This window comes from Pyrus communis, chromosome 2 (genome assembly GCF_963583255.1).
Source record: "Pyrus communis chromosome 2, drPyrComm1.1, whole genome shotgun sequence".
Taxonomy (NCBI): domain Eukaryota; kingdom Viridiplantae; phylum Streptophyta; class Magnoliopsida; order Rosales; family Rosaceae; genus Pyrus; species Pyrus communis.
Window position 1 is genome coordinate 16,596,826 of NC_084804.1, and position 18,514 is coordinate 16,615,339.

At 38.2% G+C, this 18,514-nt stretch overlaps 1 protein-coding gene across 1 annotated transcript; it reads left to right on the forward strand.

Annotated features, from left to right (window-relative positions):
- The first annotated feature begins 335 nt into the window (after nucleotides 1–335).
- Nucleotides 336–14,010, forward strand: LOC137721088 (serine/threonine-protein kinase ATR). Its single transcript, XM_068460207.1, has 16 exons — nucleotides 336–554; nucleotides 633–777; nucleotides 981–1,093; nucleotides 1,245–1,579; nucleotides 1,734–1,858; nucleotides 2,542–2,686; nucleotides 2,819–3,394; nucleotides 3,474–3,549; nucleotides 4,124–4,439; nucleotides 4,892–6,148; nucleotides 6,381–9,783; nucleotides 9,877–10,446; nucleotides 10,876–11,499; nucleotides 11,848–12,042; nucleotides 12,645–12,975; nucleotides 13,509–14,010. The coding sequence occupies exons 1-15, from the start codon at nucleotides 395–397 to the stop codon at nucleotides 12,810–12,812; spliced, it is 8,208 nt and encodes a 2,735-aa protein (XP_068316308.1). The 5' UTR covers nucleotides 336–394; the 3' UTR covers nucleotides 12,813–12,975; nucleotides 13,509–14,010.
- The last annotated feature ends 4,504 nt before the right edge of the window (nucleotides 14,011–18,514 follow it).

The window sequence follows — 18,514 nt, forward strand, 5'->3', positions numbered from 1 at the left end:
ACACATCCGTGGAAAAACAAATATTTTTATTAAAACAATCCTAAGTAAATGGTTTTTTTTTCTTTTCTTTTTGATAGGAAGATGGAATAGTGGTTTTTTTTTTTTTTTTTTTTTTTGCCCTTTCCCACCCCACCCCACTCACACCAGGCCTCGAACCTGGACCTAATCTACCCCAAAATTAATCCATGAGTGACAAAAAAAGATGATGTCATCAGTTTGGTCTGGGCCCAACTCAGATACACAAACAAATGGGTCCGTCCAATGGCAAGGGAGGCGGCTGATTTCTGACACAGCGACAGTGAAGCGGGTGGCTTTACTCTTGTAGTTCACTTCGAAATTAGGAGGGAAAGAAGAGAGAGAGAGAGAGAGAGAGAGAGAGAGGGCATGAGAGAGAATGGGAATGGCGAACCTGTCGAGCCTCGTCCACGAGCTCCGAGAGCGCATAGCGGCCTCCTCCACTCCTCCTAGCAACCGTTACGACGACGACTTGGTGATCCGATTCCGCGCCGTCCTCCCTGACCTCCTCCGCGCCTCCGTCGTTCCATCTCCCTCAGGTACCTATTCCCACGTTCTCTCTCTGTAGTAAAGTACAATGCGACGGCGTTTTGAGTGTAACTTTTCACTGTTTGCAGCGAACGAGCGAGAAGTGATAGCTGTTTTGAAGCTCATCGTTATCACTGCTAGGCATTTGCCCGGAGTTTTCTATCATGGAAAGGCCACCGCAATTCTTCCTCTGCTCGGTCGCATCTTGCCTTTCTTCGCAGAGCCCTCGTTCCGGTAAGCGAAGGATTTCAATTTTCATTCACCAATGTTTAATTGCTTTTCAGCCTCTTTTGCTTCGATTTGGGAAATTGAAAACTGCGAAAACGGATTTAGGGATTGAAAAATGAGCTCATTCCGCGCGAACAGTATGTGATTGTGGTTATTTAGATCGCTTTTCTTTGTGATTTTATGCTGAAGAGTAGTTTCTGTTGGTTTAGTTCTAGGCATGGAGTAATATTTGAGACTGTTGGACCACTTTTAGCGCTACTTCGTACTGGAGAACGGGATGCCTACCGTCAATTTTTCATTGATTCCATGCTTGTTGTTCGAGGTAAGAACGCAATGTTGTTCAACAAGATGTTATAGTTTGAGTATTTAACAAGTTTTTTTGGTTTTTCGTACTGATCCACAAGATGGGGTAGTTTGGGATTTGGACCTTTGTATGCACACAAGAAAGCTAATATGTCTTTGTCTTTGTTCAGATATTTTGTGTGTGGCATCAGTCTGTGCAGACGCTTCAAATATTACGGATTTGACGAAATTGACTTTAAGGTGTTTTTGTGAGTCCTTCAATGGAATTTTTGATGACCCTGATCATCTTGGGGATCTTCCGGCAAGTAATAAACCGGATGATGGGATTGGTGTCTTGATTAACCTTACGGGCAAAACAAGATGGCAACCTTTTGCAACCTGGATGATAAAGCTTCTTGGTAAATGCTTAACCGAAGGAACTCTGTATGTGGAAGGACTCATTAATATGCCTTTTGTTCTGGACGCATGTTCCCTCTTATGTTATGGGGATGCTGATTTGCAGATGGTGAGCATCGATTGCTTTATGCTGGCATTCTTAGTATAGAATTCAAATTTATGGTGTTGGTGCAACATGAAAGAAATATTATAAAGCTGATTCAGTTTCAGATATGTAAGCAGCCTTGTTCTGCAAAATTCTAACTATTTGAATTTTATGCAAGGCATGTTTTGAATTTGCACGTGTCGTTGGATCAGGGATAAATTATGACATCCTTCCTCACCAGAATATTATTCAGTCGATATCAACTATCTTAAGGGAGGACAAAGAGGGGTTTCCTGTGTTCAGGTCTGTCTTTGAATGCTCAAAACTTTGATTGTTTGCTATTAAAATTTTATTGGAGTGCAAAGTGAAAATCACCCTGTTGAATGAACTTTCAAGGCAATGTTTCTCATTTTGTTATAATTATGATACTATTTTGGGTCAAATTGATTAGTATTAACTTTTTATCCCATTAAATCACATCACAGTGTTGTAGACCTCTCTCATTAGTTCATCTTCTTTTTTGCATTTAGAAACATCACGTGTAGTTCTTAGGGTCTTGTGAGTTTACTGCTGAACTTTTCCATTAAAATTCTCGATGATTGAGAAGCACTTGTCTCCGAGTTGGGTTTATACACAATCTTGATGTTTAGGGACACTCTGTACGGTGCTGGGTTTCAAGTTGATTATGCATGAAACAGAAGAGAAGTGAATTTAGACTTGTAAAGACAGGTAATGCATGATGTTCTGTGGCAGATATCATATATAGATAGGCAAACCTGCAGGCGTTTATGTGGTCTGTAGCACATGGTTCAAAGAGTCATTAGTGCGTTTGGTCATTATTATGTATTAGTGGTCTTTGTGGCATAATAAGTGTTATTTTTGGGGAATTTTATTTTGTTGTATGTGTGACTTATAAATGAAATCCTCACATCCAGTATTTATTCTAATTTTACCTTGGCATGCCAACACTTGGGCTTACATTGCAGAAACATCGTTTATGATTCGTCCTTGGGTGGTTGCCTTGATGCATTACACTGTAATTGCCCTGAAGATGTTGTTGAGCTAACAGCTGCCGATTTAGTAGATGTCTTTTCTCATTCAATGGGGAGAACCAAAAGCCAGGAGCTTAAGGTTAATAATCATGTTTCGTCTGCTGTCTTTGAGAAAATTATTTATTCTTTTGACCCATTCATGCCATGTGGATTGGTAACAGATCTGAGGGATTGCTTTGTTCTAGGGTCCTGAAAATAATTTCTATTTCAGGTTGCGCTGTGCAATGCATACATACGGATTGCAATGATATGCTCTCCTAATATCTGGAGGCCAGAATCTCTCCTTTATGTGCTTTCTTATCCAGAACCCTGCTTCTCGTTGATAGATTGCCTACAAGTAGCTCTCTCTATACTTGGTCCCAATCTTGTTGGATGGAGAATTACAAACAGTAACTGTCAGAGTTTATCATCACTAAGTGACAAATCAAATGAAAACTTGAGGGTTGGAGAAAAAAGGCCTATAGAGGATTTGGACACTTTCAAGAATAAATGGCAAAGGGTAGATGAAGATATTATGAGTTTGCATTCTAATTTTCAGGGGGAGCACAAGCGTACTCATACAGTTGCTTGTGAAAGAGAGAATTATGCAGATTATATGCATAAATCGGTACTTTCTTTTGTTGAATCTTTGGAACCTCCTGGTGTCCATCCTGATTCTTTAAGACCAGATGCCGCATTAAGAGCTCTTAGCATGCTTTGCATGGCCTTCTGTAGTTATCCAGAGACCAATCTGTCACTAAGCATCTTTCGTCAGATGTACACATGGATGCCACGGGTATTCCAGCAGGTATGTTGGTTTAGATTTGTGGACTTTTCATTAGTGTACTCATTTTCACCTACTACTAAATGAGAGTTATATTATGTAGGCAAAGCAAGGAATTTCAGTTGCACTTGATATTTCCATCTACCTGGAAGGAATTCACAGCATGCTGCTTTTGCAGAGTAAGTAGATGGGTCCTCAAGAAGGGTCTTGCTTTTGCCATATTGATGTGTTACCTCAGTTTTTGTTCTTAAATTATTTCAAGATAATTGATAATCTTTTATGAGAGTTCTATGTTTCTTCCAGATGAAGTCTTTCTTCCTTTTCTTTCATCTTTTCTCGAAGTACATTGGGTGTTGTCTTTTGGTAAATGCTGAGTATCCAAGCCTGATCATCTCATTTTGTGCACCTTCGTGGTTAATAAATGGTACCCATTCTGAAGTCAGAAAAGAGGCATGATTTCACATTGGATATTAATCTCATTTCTTGGTTAAAATTTCCCCTGAAGATGAGTCTTAGTTGTCAGAGATGCACCAATGACCGAGATCTCCCATATGGAACTCCAGTGTGTGTGTGTTTGATAGTTCTCTTTCAGTGATGCTGGGAAATGGTGTGCTATTGTTGCACTGAAATTTCTTTTGTCTGTATTCTTACTAACACCCCATTCTATGGGGTTTGACTGTTAAATACTGGAGTTCCAGGCATAAGTTGTGATTCCATCATTGTGAATGTTAATAGTTTTATGTTTGTATCCAGGTCCCTTAATGATGGAGAGTATGGGGTTCAAAAATAAGAATGTTGCTGCAGACCTTGTATGCATCCTAAAGCTTCCGTGGACCTATCCTCGTGTAGTTCCTGACCCACATCCTCTGTGGAAACTTAAATGCATCTCTGTTCAAGTTGCATGCAAACTTGGTAATATAACAAGTACTGAAACTCAGCTTGAAGTCCTGGATTTGAGCCTTCATGATGAATTTGAAGAAGTTATTATTGAAGCTATAATCTCTATGCCTATGATTGTCATGTGGTCTGGTGTTGGTTGGCTGCCACATATATCAAGAAGGCTTGTTGAGTAAGCGAACACTTTAAGTTCACTTATTTTTTCTTTCATTTTCACATACATTATTAGTAATATATGTAATTAAAATTCTTAAATGTATGAATACATTGATAATGCCTGGAGATAGAAAATGGGACCCTATAATTAACGTTCATTGGTGAAAAAAGAGAAAATTATGAAACTTCTCTTCTTGCTTGAAAAATAATCACAGAAATGGGTTATCAGGGATGGCCATATGCAGGGAAACGAGCAATTCTTACAGTCTTACGTAAACTGTATTTGGAATGGTATTCTGTTTAACTACTTGGGGTATTTGGGAGTGGAATGCTTTGCAATGCCTTTGTAGTTTTGGCTTGCCCTATACTTGCACAATAAGTTCTAGAGTCCTGATGATGTGATTATAGAAGTAATAATGTTTTACTAACTCTGCTGTTCCTTAAATTACATTTTTATCGCACTTACAGGTTCTTGGGGGGAGAGAGAAGTGAGAAGGTTAGGAATATTATTCCCTCTTCTCTTGGTTTTTTGTCATGCCTGTTTGGTTCTTGTAATGATGGAGATGGTATGAATAGAAGTCGGTGCAAATTAGTTTTAAATATGAATAATGAGAAATGTAGCCAAACAGTGGATTATCTTCTGCAAGGATTCTGGTGTTCAGAGTGTGACAAAAGTGTTCAACTCAATACTGAGTCATGTTCAAAAGTGATATATCCACCTGATATGCACAACAGAGAAACGAGTTTGGATTGTGATTTTGCCCATCTGCAGTCTCTGTTTCTCAAACTTCTTTATGATGAATCATCGGAGGAGGTCCAAGTTGCTTGTGTGAAAAATATTCGCCGAATATTTGTACATGGGAGCATAAGGAATCTGATTGTGTCTAGATTTGAATGGATTAAATGTGTGGAATATTTACTCCTTAATGGGAAGAAGGCTGTAAGGGATGCATTCTGCACTCAGATCAGTTCATTCCTTGAGGATTCTTTTTTGAGCTGCTTATTTCCTGTTGAGGACGCATCGAATAAAAGTAAAGAACAAGAGTTTTTTAACATAATGAAGCATGCCTTTTCAGAAACTAAAGATCCCCAAATCTTTGAGACTCTTTTGGAATCTACAGCAGAAATAATGATTGCAGTTGACATTCACAGTCAATTGTTCTTGTTTTCTGTATTATTGTTGGTTGATCAGCTTGATAATCCACACATGACAGTGAGACTGATGGCATCAAAGTTGATAAAGAAATCTTGCTACTTTCATCTTAAAGGAGGATTTGAACTAATCCTTTCAAAAGTTGTTCATGTTCGAAATGAACTATTTGATTATTTATCTGTGAGGCTGTCTAGCCGTCCAATTATGGTCAAAGAGTTTACAGAATCCGTTCTTGGTATTGCAACAGAAGAACTTGTCAAGAAAATGATTCCTACTGTTCTTCCGAAACTTGTAGTGTCTCAGCAGGGTGATGATCAAGCACTTGAAACATTATATGAACTGGCCAAGTGTTTAAACACTGATTTGGTGCCTCTTATAGTTAATTGGCTACCAAAAGTGCTAGCTTTTGCTCTCCATCAAGTAGATGCACGAGAGTTAGTTGTTGCTTTGCAGTTTTACCATACGCAGACTGGTTCTGACAAACAAGAAATCTTCGCAGCTGCATTACCTGCCCTTTTGGACGAACTCATATGCTTTTTAGATGGAGGTGATTCAGATGAGATAAACAGAAGGTATAAAGTTGTACTTCCCCCATTGTTTTTGCAAGTGCATCCTGTTGGTTATAATGTTCTTTTCACTCAGATATGCCGAAGCAATTCAATACTTTAAATTTTAATTGCTTTCAGCTACTAACTAGCAAAATTGTGAATATCTGTAGCAGGGATATGTATTAGTACAGTTTTTCTGTGCTGCAACAGATGCAAGAATTCTGCCAACGTATTAACATTTCATATATGCTTGCAGGTTAGCAAGAGTTCCTGAGATGATAAAAGAGGTTGCTAGAGTTCTGACTGGTGGTGAAGATCTTCCAAGCTTTTTGAGGAATCATTTTGTTGGCCTTCTTAACAGTATTGACAGAAAGATGCTCCATGCAGAAGACATTTCATTGCATAAACAAGCCTTACAACGTATTGAGATGCTGATTAAAATGATGGGTTCTCACCTTACTACTTATGTGCCTAAACTGATGGTTCTTCTCATGCATGCTATTGGTAAAGAAGCCCTCCAGAGTGAGGGTCTTTCTGTGCTGCATTTTTTCATTGTGCAGCTGGTAAAAATATCGCCAGATAGCACTAAACATGTTATCTCTCAAGTTTTTGCTGCCCTTATTCCTTTTTTAGAGAGACATGACGAAAATCCTATACATCTAGATAAAGTGGTAAACATTTTGGAAGAACTTGTACTAAATAACAGGGCCGTTCTAAAGCTGTATATACGCGAGTTCCCTCCGTTGCCCAGCATTTCAGCTCTAATAGAAGTGAACAAAGCTATACAAGAAGTGCGCGGGTCAATGAAATTGAAGGATCGATTGCGTGATGTCGTTGATGGTTTGAATCATGAGAGCTTAAATGTGAGATATATGGTAGTTTGTGAGTTGAGCAAGTTGCTGAGCCTGAAACAGGAAGAGGTTACAGCTCTGATAACTGCTGAAGGTGGTACAGATATGGATATTTTGAGTTCTTTAATTACATCCTTACTAAGAGGATGCGCAGAAGAATCAAGGACCGCAGTTGGACAGCGGCTGAAGTTGGTCTGTGCTGATTGCCTTGGGGCCCTAGGAGCGGTTGATCCTGCTAAACTGAAAGGATTTTCATGCCAACGCTTTAAAATTGAATGCTCCGATGATGACCTTATATATGAGTTAATTCACAAGCACCTTGCAAGGGCTTTTAGAGCTGCACCTGACACTGTAATTCAAGACTCAGCTGCATTGGCTATACAGGAACTGTTAAAGATTGCAGGTTGTGAGGCCTCTTTAGACGAGAATGCTTCTTCATCCACATCAGAGACTCCTAAGGGCAAAGAGCCTTTAAATGTTGCTGCATCTGGGATTAAGGGTACTGATGGTAGCAGTGAGATGAATAGAAGGGGTCAGAGATTATGGGATAGATTCTCCAATTATGTTAAAGAGATAATTGCCCCTTGCTTAACCTCTAGGTTTCAACTTCCCAATTTTGCTGATTCTTCATTTGTCGGCCCAATTTACAGGCCAACTATGTCATTCAGGAGATGGATATTCTCCTGGATAAGAAAGCTGACTGCACATGCCACTGGTTCTCGTAGCAGCATTTTCAATTCCTGTCGAGGTATTGTGCGTCATGATATGCAGACAGCAATATATCTGCTTCCATATCTGGTTCTTAATGCTGTTTGTCATGGCACGGAGGAGGCACGTCATGGCATAACAGAAGAAATCCTACATGTTCTTGATGTTGCAGCATCTGATAACAGTGGGGATGGAGCTCATGGAGTGAAGGGTGGGAAAATTGAAGTTTGCATTCAAGCTGTGTTCACTCTCCTTGATAATCTTGGTCAATGGGTGGATGACATTAAACAAGAATTAGCTCTTTCCCAGGCTTCTCAATCACTGGCTTCTAAGCAACAAGCATCCAAGACAAGGGATCAAACTCGTAACTCTTCTGCAGATCAGGAGCATCTCCTTGTACAATGTAAATATGTTTCAGAACTGTTGTCAGCAATTCCTAAAGTAACCCTTGCCAGGGCCTCCTTCAGGTGCCAGGCTTATGCAAGGTCTTTAATGTACTTTGAGTCATACGTGAGGGGAAAGTCAGGTTCTTTCAACCCTGCATCTGATAAAAGTGGCATCTTTGATGATGAAGACGTTTCATATCTAATGGAAATATACAGCTGCCTAGATGAGCCTGATGGTCTTTCTGGCTTTGCATGTTTACGTAAATCTATGGGATTACAATTACAGGACCAACTCTTAATAAACAAAAAAGCGGGAAACTGGGCAGAGGCTTTAACTTCTTGTGAACAAGCTTTGCAAATGGAACCAACATCAGTTCAAAGGCATTCTGATGTCCTTAACTGTTTGTTAAACATGTGTCACCTTCAGGCAATGGTTACTCATGTGGATGGCTTAATCTCTAGGGTTCCCCAGTACAAGAAAACATGGTGCATGCAAGGTGTGCAGGCAGCATGGAGGCTTGGCAGGTGGGATTTGATGGATGAATATCTTAGTGGAGCTGATGAAGAAGGTCTACTTTGTAGCAGTTCTGAAAGTAATGCCTCATTTGATATGGATGTTGCAAAGATTCTCCAGGCAATGATGAAGAAGGATCAGTTCTCAGTTGCTGAAAAAATTGCCCTCTCAAAGCAAGCGCTCATTGCTCCTCTCGCTGCTGCAGGCATGGATTCCTATGTACGGGCCTACCCATTTGTTGTAAAACTTCACCTTCTACGAGAGCTTGAGGACTTTCACTCTCTTCTTGTTGATGATTCTTTCTTGGAGAAATCATTTCAACTGGGTGATCATGGGTTCTCCCAGTTGATGGAGAACTGGGAAAACCGTCTCAGGTTTACACAGCCATCACTCTGGGCAAGAGAGCCACTTTTGGCCTTCCGCAGATTAGTTTTTGTTGCCAGTGCTTTGGGTGCTCAAGTTGGGAACTGCTGGCTTCAATATGCAAAGCTCTGTCGCATGGCTGGTCATTATGAGACAGCAAACCAGGCGATTCTAGAAGCTCAAGCTACAGGTGGACCTAATGTTCACATGGAGAAGGCTAAACTTCTATGGAGCACCCGGCGATCTGATGGTGCCATTGCACAGTTGCAGCAGTCTCTCCTGAACATGCCTGTAGAGATTGTTGGTTCCTCTGCAATTTCATCAATTACTAGTCTTTCACTGGTTCCACTGAACCAGCCGCTGTTAGTTTGTGATACTCAAGCTTTGAATGAGAATCGAGATATTGCAAAGACCCTACTCCTCTATACTAGGTGGATCCAACACACTAGGCAAAAGCAGAAAGAAGATGTATTATGTCTTTATACGAGGGTGAGGGAACTGCAGCCTAAGTGGGAGAAAGGATATTTCTACATTGCTAAGTATTGTGAGGAATTGCTTGCTGATGCCAGGAAACGCCAGGAAGAAAATATAGAACTCAGTGCAAGGAAAATGCCATCAAATAGTGCTATTGTTGGTTCTCCAAATTTAAGCACTGAGAAGCCTTGGTGGTCGTATGTACCTGATGTACTGTTATTTTATGCAAGGGGGCTTCTTAAGGGTCACAAAAATCTCTTTCAAGCACTTCCAAGATTGTTAACCCTATGGTTTGACTTTGGAAGTATGTATCTAACATGTGGCACAGCATCCAGTAAAGAGTTGAAAAAAACTCATGAGAAGGTAACTATTGTATGTCGAAGACGAACTTAAATTTGTTTAGTTACATTTAAACTTTGATTTCTCCATTGTATGTTCCTTTCTTATTTTGTTTAGGTAATAAAAATCATGCAAGGATGTTTGAAGGATTTGCCAACGTACCAGTGGTTAACAGTACTACCCCAGTTGGTTTCCAGAATTTGCCACCAGAATGAGGAAGTTGTTCGATTGGTCAAAAACATAATAACAACTGTTCTCCGGCAATACCCACAACAAGCGCTCTGGATTATGGCGGCAGTTTCAAAATCGACTGTTCCTTCAAGGCGGGAGGCAGCTGCAGAAATCCTACAGGCTGCACGAAAAGGGTTCACCCAAGGAAATACGGGTAGCAATCTATTTGTTCAGTTTGCAAGTCTGATTGATCACTTAATTAAGTTGTGCTTCCATCCTGGTCAGTCAAAGGCAAAAGCGATTAATATCTCAACTGAATTTAGTGCCTTAAAGAGGATGATGCCACTGGGCATTATCATGCCAATTCAGCAGTCTCTAACTGTTAGCCTACCAACATATGACGGGAAGCTCAGTGACTCACTTAGATCTGATATTTTTTCGGCGACTGATCTTCCTACAATATCAGGAATTGGTGATGAGGCTGAGATTCTTTCATCTCTTCAACGGCCTAAAAAAGTAGGTTCTATATCTTATCATACTTGTAATTCAAGTGATTAATCTGTGGTATGCCATAGCAGGGAATATATTGAGAAGGCATCATATTACCAAATTTCTTATGCATGCTGGTTTGCCCTCCTAAATGCTGTTAAAATTATGAACTAGCAGAATAAACCCTCCCACCCCTTTTTTTCTAACTTAATAAAAAGCTAAAATCACCAATCACCATCTGGAAATCAATTCTAAATTTACGTGCAGAGTCCAAATACTAACCGGATAGATTTCTAAAATAACTTGTGGTAAAGCGCAAAAACTGTGGATTTGGAGAATATTTCTGGCGAGTTATCTTTTTCCTATTGTCTCTTGGGCATGTCCTGTGAACTGTCTATTATGTATGTCATTACACATCATCTTTGTAATATTTAATCATTCTCTTTGGCATTTCAGATTGTTTTATTAGGCAGTGATGGCATTGAACGCCCATTCCTCTGCAAACCCAAGGATGACCTTAGGAAAGATGCCCGCATGATGGAGTTCACTGCAATGATAAACCGTTTGCTGTCTAAATACCCAGAAAGCCGTCTGAGGAAACTCTACATTCGCACCTTTGCGGTAATTCCTTTGACAGAGGACTGTGGTATGATAGAATGGGTGCCTCACACTCGTGGACTTCGGCATATACTTCAAGACATATATATAAACTGTGGAAAATTTGATAGGCAAAAGACAAATCCTCATATCAAACGGATTTATGATCAATGCCAAGGTAAAATACCAGAAGATGTGATGCTGAAGGACAAAATTCTTCCAATGTTCCCCCCAGTATTCCACAAATGGTTCTTGACCACTTTTTCTGAGCCAGCTGCTTGGTTTAGGGCTCGGATTGCTTATGCACATACCACTGCAGTTTGGTCCATGGTTGGCCATATTGTAGGGCTGGGTGATAGACACGGTGAAAACATTCTTTTTGATTCTACAACAGGAGACTGTGTTCATGTTGATTTCAGTTGCTTATTTGACAAAGGCTTGCAGTTGGAGAAGCCTGAGCTGGTGCCTTTTAGGTTGACTCAGGTGAGAGAAGCGTATGAATAAATGTTGTTTCCCCTGTGGCAAGTTTTCTAATACTTTTCTTTTTTTCTTGGAGGAAAAAGTTAAACTATATTTTATTGGGCTGTTTATACATTGGTTGATGAGTACCTCTCCTTCTGCAAAAAGAAAATAGAAAGATAACATCTGTATCCGAAATAAAAATAAAGTCATTGTGTGCTGGTTATCAAAATTATGTAACATGACTAGAGCGTTGTAGTCTGAGCACAGTTAATACTTCATCCACTAATGATTGTTATATAATCATATCCAGTCTTAATTGTTTCTTATTACTGGTATTTATTTTCATGGGGACTGTTATGACACCTGCAGAATATGATTGATGGCTTGGGCATCACTGGTTATGAGGGAATCTTTTTGAGGGTCTGTGAAATCACACTTTCGGTACTGAGGATGCATAGGGAGACTTTAATGAGCGTTCTTGAAACTTTTGTCCACGATCCTCTTGTGGAATGGACAAAATCACACAAGTCCAGTGGAGTAGAGGTTCAGAATCCACATGCACAGGTTTCAATCTTTCGTTATCTCCTATTGACGTTGTTGTGACAGGTTTACCTTAACCATCATATTTTTTTTTAAATGTAAAGTTAGTAATGGCATTGACTTATAATTTCATAATTGATCTAAGTTGGGATTTTCGCAAGGCCTTCCATGTTGAACTGTTGCAAGTTGACTAAAAAGCAATTCTTACAGTAAATTGTCCCTAGTAGACAGAATAACCCTGTATCATTATTGATTGACATTCAAGGACCACTGTAGTGTTTCTTATTCTTTCATAAGCAATATCCGCCTGATAGAATGAGTGCAAGGATTTTCTTTATGCAATGGCCATTGGTATTGAACTATAATCTGAAATTTCTTAAATTTTATGCATCTTTTTAAAATAATATCCAACTGATGAATGTGGAAAGATATTAATGGGTTGGGAGGGAGTAAGGAATTTTTTATGGTAGTGATGCTGTTCCGTTGCACGTTTAAACCGAATTGATAAGTTTTGATGTCCCTTTCTTTAAAGTTCCCTGCATAGGGATTTAAGATCAGAAGTTGCATTTGTGATCCATGGTTTGTGAAACAATCACTAAATTGTGTTATATATATCAACATTTCAGCGAGCAATCAGTAACATTGAGGCAAGGTTGCAAGGAGTAGTTGTTGGTGTCGGAGCGGCACCATCTTTGCCACTGGCAGTAGAAGGTCAGGCTCGTCGATTAATAGCCGAAGCAGTCGCCCACAAAAATCTTGGAAAGATGTATATCTGGTGGATGCCTTGGTTTTGAAGTGTAATTGATAAAGGGTTCTCCTGTTTTATAGTTGAATCAACGAAGCGTTTGTGCTTCATCAGATATTTTTTGAAGCAGCCTTACGAAAAATCTTAGAAATATGCAGTTGGCTTTTCAAGGGTTCGTTGCTAAAGATTCCTGCAGCGTATTTTTTGTTCAGGTATGCTCTTATTTCTCTGTTCTTAAGGTCTTTTTTCAATGCTATAGTGACTTTAATATCGACAATGGAATGCGGAAGACATTAGGTTCATAGTGTTGTTTGCTGTACTATTTTACATCAATCACACATGAGGTGAAGGAATTAGATCAGCGTGGATGACTAACAGATCATGAATTTTTTTTATGGCTAATTGAAGTAAAATTGATTAGGGAATGGTATCAATGTAATAGTAGCATCAGGATTTGATGCCTGTGCGGTTAAGGAGGCTACACCAATAGATTGTAGGCGCACAAAATACAATTTTCTTACAATGTTATCGGAGACCAGGGCTTGTAACAAACTAACCAAGAAATGTGGCATCGCCATTCCACATGGAAGACAATATTTAATGTATCTTTGGTATTCCTTAAACTTTCTGTTTTTGCATTTTCGCTATAATGATGTTCTGTTTCGGAAATGAGTTTTTGATTTCTATTCTGCTATGATGACGCTTTGTGATAAGAAATGCCATTCTCGTGTTGTCTTGCTAGCAGATACTGGAGGAATCTGAACGGCCCGACTGAACTTGACAACCCCGGAGTTGGCCAACAGCAAAAAACTAGACAGAGATTATTGTTTGGGTGGTATTATGGCTTTATGGTTCAGTAGATCCATCAAAAGAGGCCTCAATTGTAGAGTTTTTCCACTCTTAACAGATGAATGTGCTCTGTATCATCCCCTTACTGTGACGGCTTGCTTGCTCAGTAGCCATTTTGTGTGGTGTAGGGGTTAGGATTCGACGAGCATAAACCATTCTCTGCATATGTGATGTTGTTTTGGAGATATCGACGATAATGTGTATACTTCATGCGTACTTTCACTTGACAATTACTACATGTATCCCTATCAAGCTCCTTTGATGGTATTTTTGGATGAACCTGGAAAAGCCAGTTTTGCTATCCAATTTTTGTGGATGCAATCATGTAATTTACTGCAACTTCTAGAGTAAATATTTCTGTATCAAAAGCTTGATTATATTTTCAACTAGAGAGTTGTTTAAGGACCACTTTGAAGTGCTCTTCGAAAAAGCACTTGTTAGATGCTTCTTCGAGGAATTGCTTGGATTTGTTTCTACTGAAAGCACTTTTAGCAGCAGCACTTATAAGTTTTCCACAAGAGCAACTCCACTCGAACATAACCAGCACTTCACAGCTCTCCCCTTGGCAATGAAACAACCAACATTCTTCCTGTTGATTCTCATCGGACTTCCTGCATCATCACCTTAACCAGAACTTTAACCGGCAGCTCCCCTCTAACACTGTTATGCTTCTCCAACCTGTAAACGACGACAACCTCTGTCGGGATCACACATTCCCCACAGTTAAACTTGTGTCTCATTGCCTCAAACCACTCCAACATTATCAAGTAAAGCGAACCCAAATGCAAACCATGCAAATCCAACTTGGCCTCCAAGGACTCCCACACCATCGACTCCTCCAAAACCGTTGATCCAACCAACTCTTTAACCACCATACCCTCATCACCATTCGAAACCCCATTGAGTTCTTCAATTGAACACGGAACACCTTCGAGTCTTGTAGCATTGCCATGACCATAGGGCAGGAATTGAAGACCGAACTGCAAGTCCTAATAGAGAAAGGAAAGGCTCACATTTTACATTTTTCGGAGCCACAGAACCATTGCGGCCAGCTTATGTAGTGTTATACAATGAGATTTGATGATTAGTGTGAACGCTTTATCATGTGCCAATCTGGTGGATATGAAGCACACATGTTGCTATTGTAATGTTTACGAACACCTTGCTGTTTCTTCCTATTTGGCCTACAAGTCAGAGTAACCGATGAATTTTGTGGTCGGTGACAGAAACAGGTGAGAAGCAGGTACATTACTAATTTAACCTCTGCCAAGTCCTCATCGGTGAAGTATGGTAAATATGTTGTCTATCTACTCTTCAACCTTGGAAGTTGACAAACTGTATTTTCTGGTCCTAATTTCTTCAGATTCGAGTGAGATGCAAGAGGAAAGGCATTTTCCTTTTACCTTCCTCTGGGATAGGATCTGCGCTATGCATCCAGAGTTTAAGAATGCTTTTTTTTACTCGTCAAGAGAGGGAAAAGTCTCATGGGTGTCGGGTTTTGTTACTTTGATACTGCTCAGGTAGTCTGGCTATACAATTAGTTGATCAAGAATTCATCGGCGCTTCTCGATTCATCCGCTCAAATAGATAACACAAATGTGTTAGTCCTCTCAATCAAGTGGTCAACAACAATCTTTGAATTGGATTATCTATTTGAGCGGACTACCACATTTGTGTTATAGGAGCAATTTTAAGAAGTTTTCGCCAGCCATTCTACTTTAAAAGGGCATCAGAAAAAAGCAGACGTGAAACCATGAACTTAGTTTTTCTTTGCCCTTGATGTTCAAGCAACTTTGTTGTTTCTGATCATAACGGTTTTCTTGTTCATAGAATATTGGAGTTACATATTCTACTTTCTTGTTTGGATGACAGAAATTTCCGTAGAAAAGCCAAGAAGAAACTGTTAGATATTCGAAAATCATTAGACAACACGTTGATTGAAATAACAAAGTTGCTGAAAATACAGTCTGTTTCTCAAGATATAACTACTATTATTTTCTTTGGTAACCTAAGTGTTACTTTGTAATGAAAAACGAAATTGAGACCTCGATGAATATGGTTTTGTCTTAAATGATTGTCAGCTTCTGAATTATTTTCATGTAAATTGTTCTTTATGCAAAGTAATTTCCTTTTACACTTAACGATACCCGAACAACAGGTTTAATTTTAGTTTGTTGGTTGATCGAATTTATGGGTTTGGTTGGCGATAAATTGTGGAGTGGTTTACTTTTTGTCATTGGGTAAAATTTGGTATTGAATTTATTGGATCATAAATTAGGATTCAGTTTCCTCTTCTGGTTGAGGTTGGAGTTTTCGGAATTGGTGAGTTGAGTTTTTGGGTTGGCTTGTTTGATTGATTGGAGTCCCAATGTGAGAACATAGTAAATTTCACACAACGGATTTGCTGTTTTTGATAACGGATTTGCTGTTTTTGATTGTTGTGTTTTTTTGGTATATTTAGAAGTTTGATTGTGCTTACAAGTTACAACTCAAAAATATATATTTTTTTTCCAAGAACATTGTGCTGAAGCCACTTGTAGGAGCTCTTTGTTTGTTTCCTTAATCTAGTGATACTTCTGAAAACAGAAAAGGACGAGTTTATGATTTGTTCACGATACTTTGCAAGTGCGTATTGAGTCTTATTTCCAGAACATTGTGCCGAAACTAAATTAACTGCAATCTTTTTGGTCTCCTCCAACATATCTTGTATTGTATGACTACAACCATTACAAATGTAAATTGATACCAATACCATCACAAATGTAAATTGACACCAATACCATCACAATTAATAGACGAAACAACTATAGAAACAAAGAACATTTTCTCTAATATTGCTTGTATGTTGTGATCCATATAGAATACTTAAATATCTACTATATTTCTTTATCTCACTAAGTAAGCGTGAATTTCAGGCTAACATGCCATATACATTCCACAAGGATAAAAATGATAAACTTGTGATTCACTTAACGATGAAATGGCGTGGATAATACAGCATAACCTCGATAATTTAATACCCAACATACTAATAACGTCAGTCAAATAATTTTTTTGGCCACTCTTGATTTAGGGATAACGTCCTAAATTAATAATTTGCTAAATTTATAAGATAATTCATCATAAAAAATTCATATAGATCTCACGTAATATATGAATTAATAATTTCCTGATACAATAAACAATCTATATTTAGAAAAGATAAATAGATTACGAATTTTACTTAGTTAAATAAATACATCAAATATTTTTTTTGAGAAGGAATACATCAAATTATTAATTCATGAAACGAGAAACTAAAACTAATTTACAATATTTAAGAAATAAAGAACACGTTGGTAAATGTATGCAATTGAAATATGTTTTAATGACATTGTATGAGATTGTAATTGCATCAAAACCTGAAAGAATAAAATATAATTTACCCAATTTTTTATTTAATGAATGAATTAATAATTAATTAATTATCAGTTATTTAATATTCACCAAATTAATAGATTTTTCTTGGTGCCAAGGCTATTCATTTATAAAGGTTTAATTGTATAGAAGGACGAGGCGCAAATTAACTTGTAACCAAGAATAATAATAAAGATGTCGCTTAGGCAAAAGAGAAAATATCACAATGAAGAAACTCCGGTCTTACCCACGAGGATCCTCTTCGGATTCTCTTTGTGAGGATCTCAAAGATCCTTAAATCATGTACGTTCATCACACATCGTGTGATCAGTTTTCGTCATATACTATTTATATTTAATTTTAAATAAAAGTATTTAAAATGATTTATGACCGCACGATGTATGATGAACAGACACGATTTGAGGATTCCCGGATCCTCACAATGAAGATCTGGAGAGGATCCTCATTCCATTTGTGCCTCCTCCATAAGATATATCACATAGGGATGACAACGGTTGGTTTGGAGACGGAAATGACATATCCATCCCATAACTTGAAAACTAATCATATTCATAACTGCAAATTAACCATCGTGGATTATCCATACCATACCCACCGGGTAACAGATTCTCTATCAGCTAACGGTTATATCCATCTTCGTCAATAGAAAAACATTATTCGTTCAACTTACGCATTATAATTTAATAGATACTAATCCCGTCATCAAATATCCACATCCAAACAACCAAAAAAATAACAATATTTTATGGAAGTGTTCATGGTAAAAAAATTATCAAATAATTTCAATACTTGTGAATATACATATATGTATGTGTGTGTGTGTGTGTGTATATATTATTTGGAATGGATTTGGGGATGAATACGGATCGGGAACCTGTATAACCATATTCAAAACTGTAACCGAATCATATTCATGGTTTTCCCCCATAACCGAAAAATAATCGAGTTTTCATTCCCAAATCCAACCTATTCGGACAATTATCAATAGTTATAGGATTTAATAGGTTGAATTGTCATCTCTAATATCACATAGTCAATGAAATAACAACTGAAAATAAACTCAAATTATGAGCGTGATAGAGAAAGACATTTAGGATTGACGAGTAAATGTAGCGCTTCGAATTAAATGAAATTCATACATAGGATACATCAAATAATCAATGCAATAACAACTAAAAATTAACTCTAGTTCATAAGTGAACTAGTCCAATAGATAACTAAATTAACTATAAAAGGTCACAGATCCTACTATCAAGTGCCCTTTGTACAACTAGGGGTGAGATTTTTTGCCAAATTATCGTATTAACCGAATTACCAATTATATTATATTAAATTTGTACCAACTAGTAATGGTAAAGTATTTGTGTCAAACTATACATAAGGGTATACAAAAGATAAAATCCATTACCGGTGGTACCAAATATATATAAAAGAAGCTTTTAGGGAAAAAGATACACATTTTCTTTGAAAATGAAGATTTGTTGT

What these genes read in the sequence shown, in the direction of transcription:
- LOC137721088 (XM_068460207.1), top strand. Translation starts at nt 395, where the DNA reads ATGGGAATGGCGAACCTGTCGAGCCTCGTCCACGAGCTCCGAGAGCGC. An exon ending in TGCCACGGGTATTCCAGCAG is followed by an intron (nt 3,395 to 3,473) that starts GTATGTTGGTTT and finishes TATATTATGTAG; the next exon opens with GCAAAGCAAGGAATTTCAGT. An exon ending in CAGCATGCTGCTTTTGCAGA is followed by an intron (nt 3,550 to 4,123) that starts GTAAGTAGATGG and finishes GTTTGTATCCAG; the next exon opens with GTCCCTTAATGATGGAGAGT.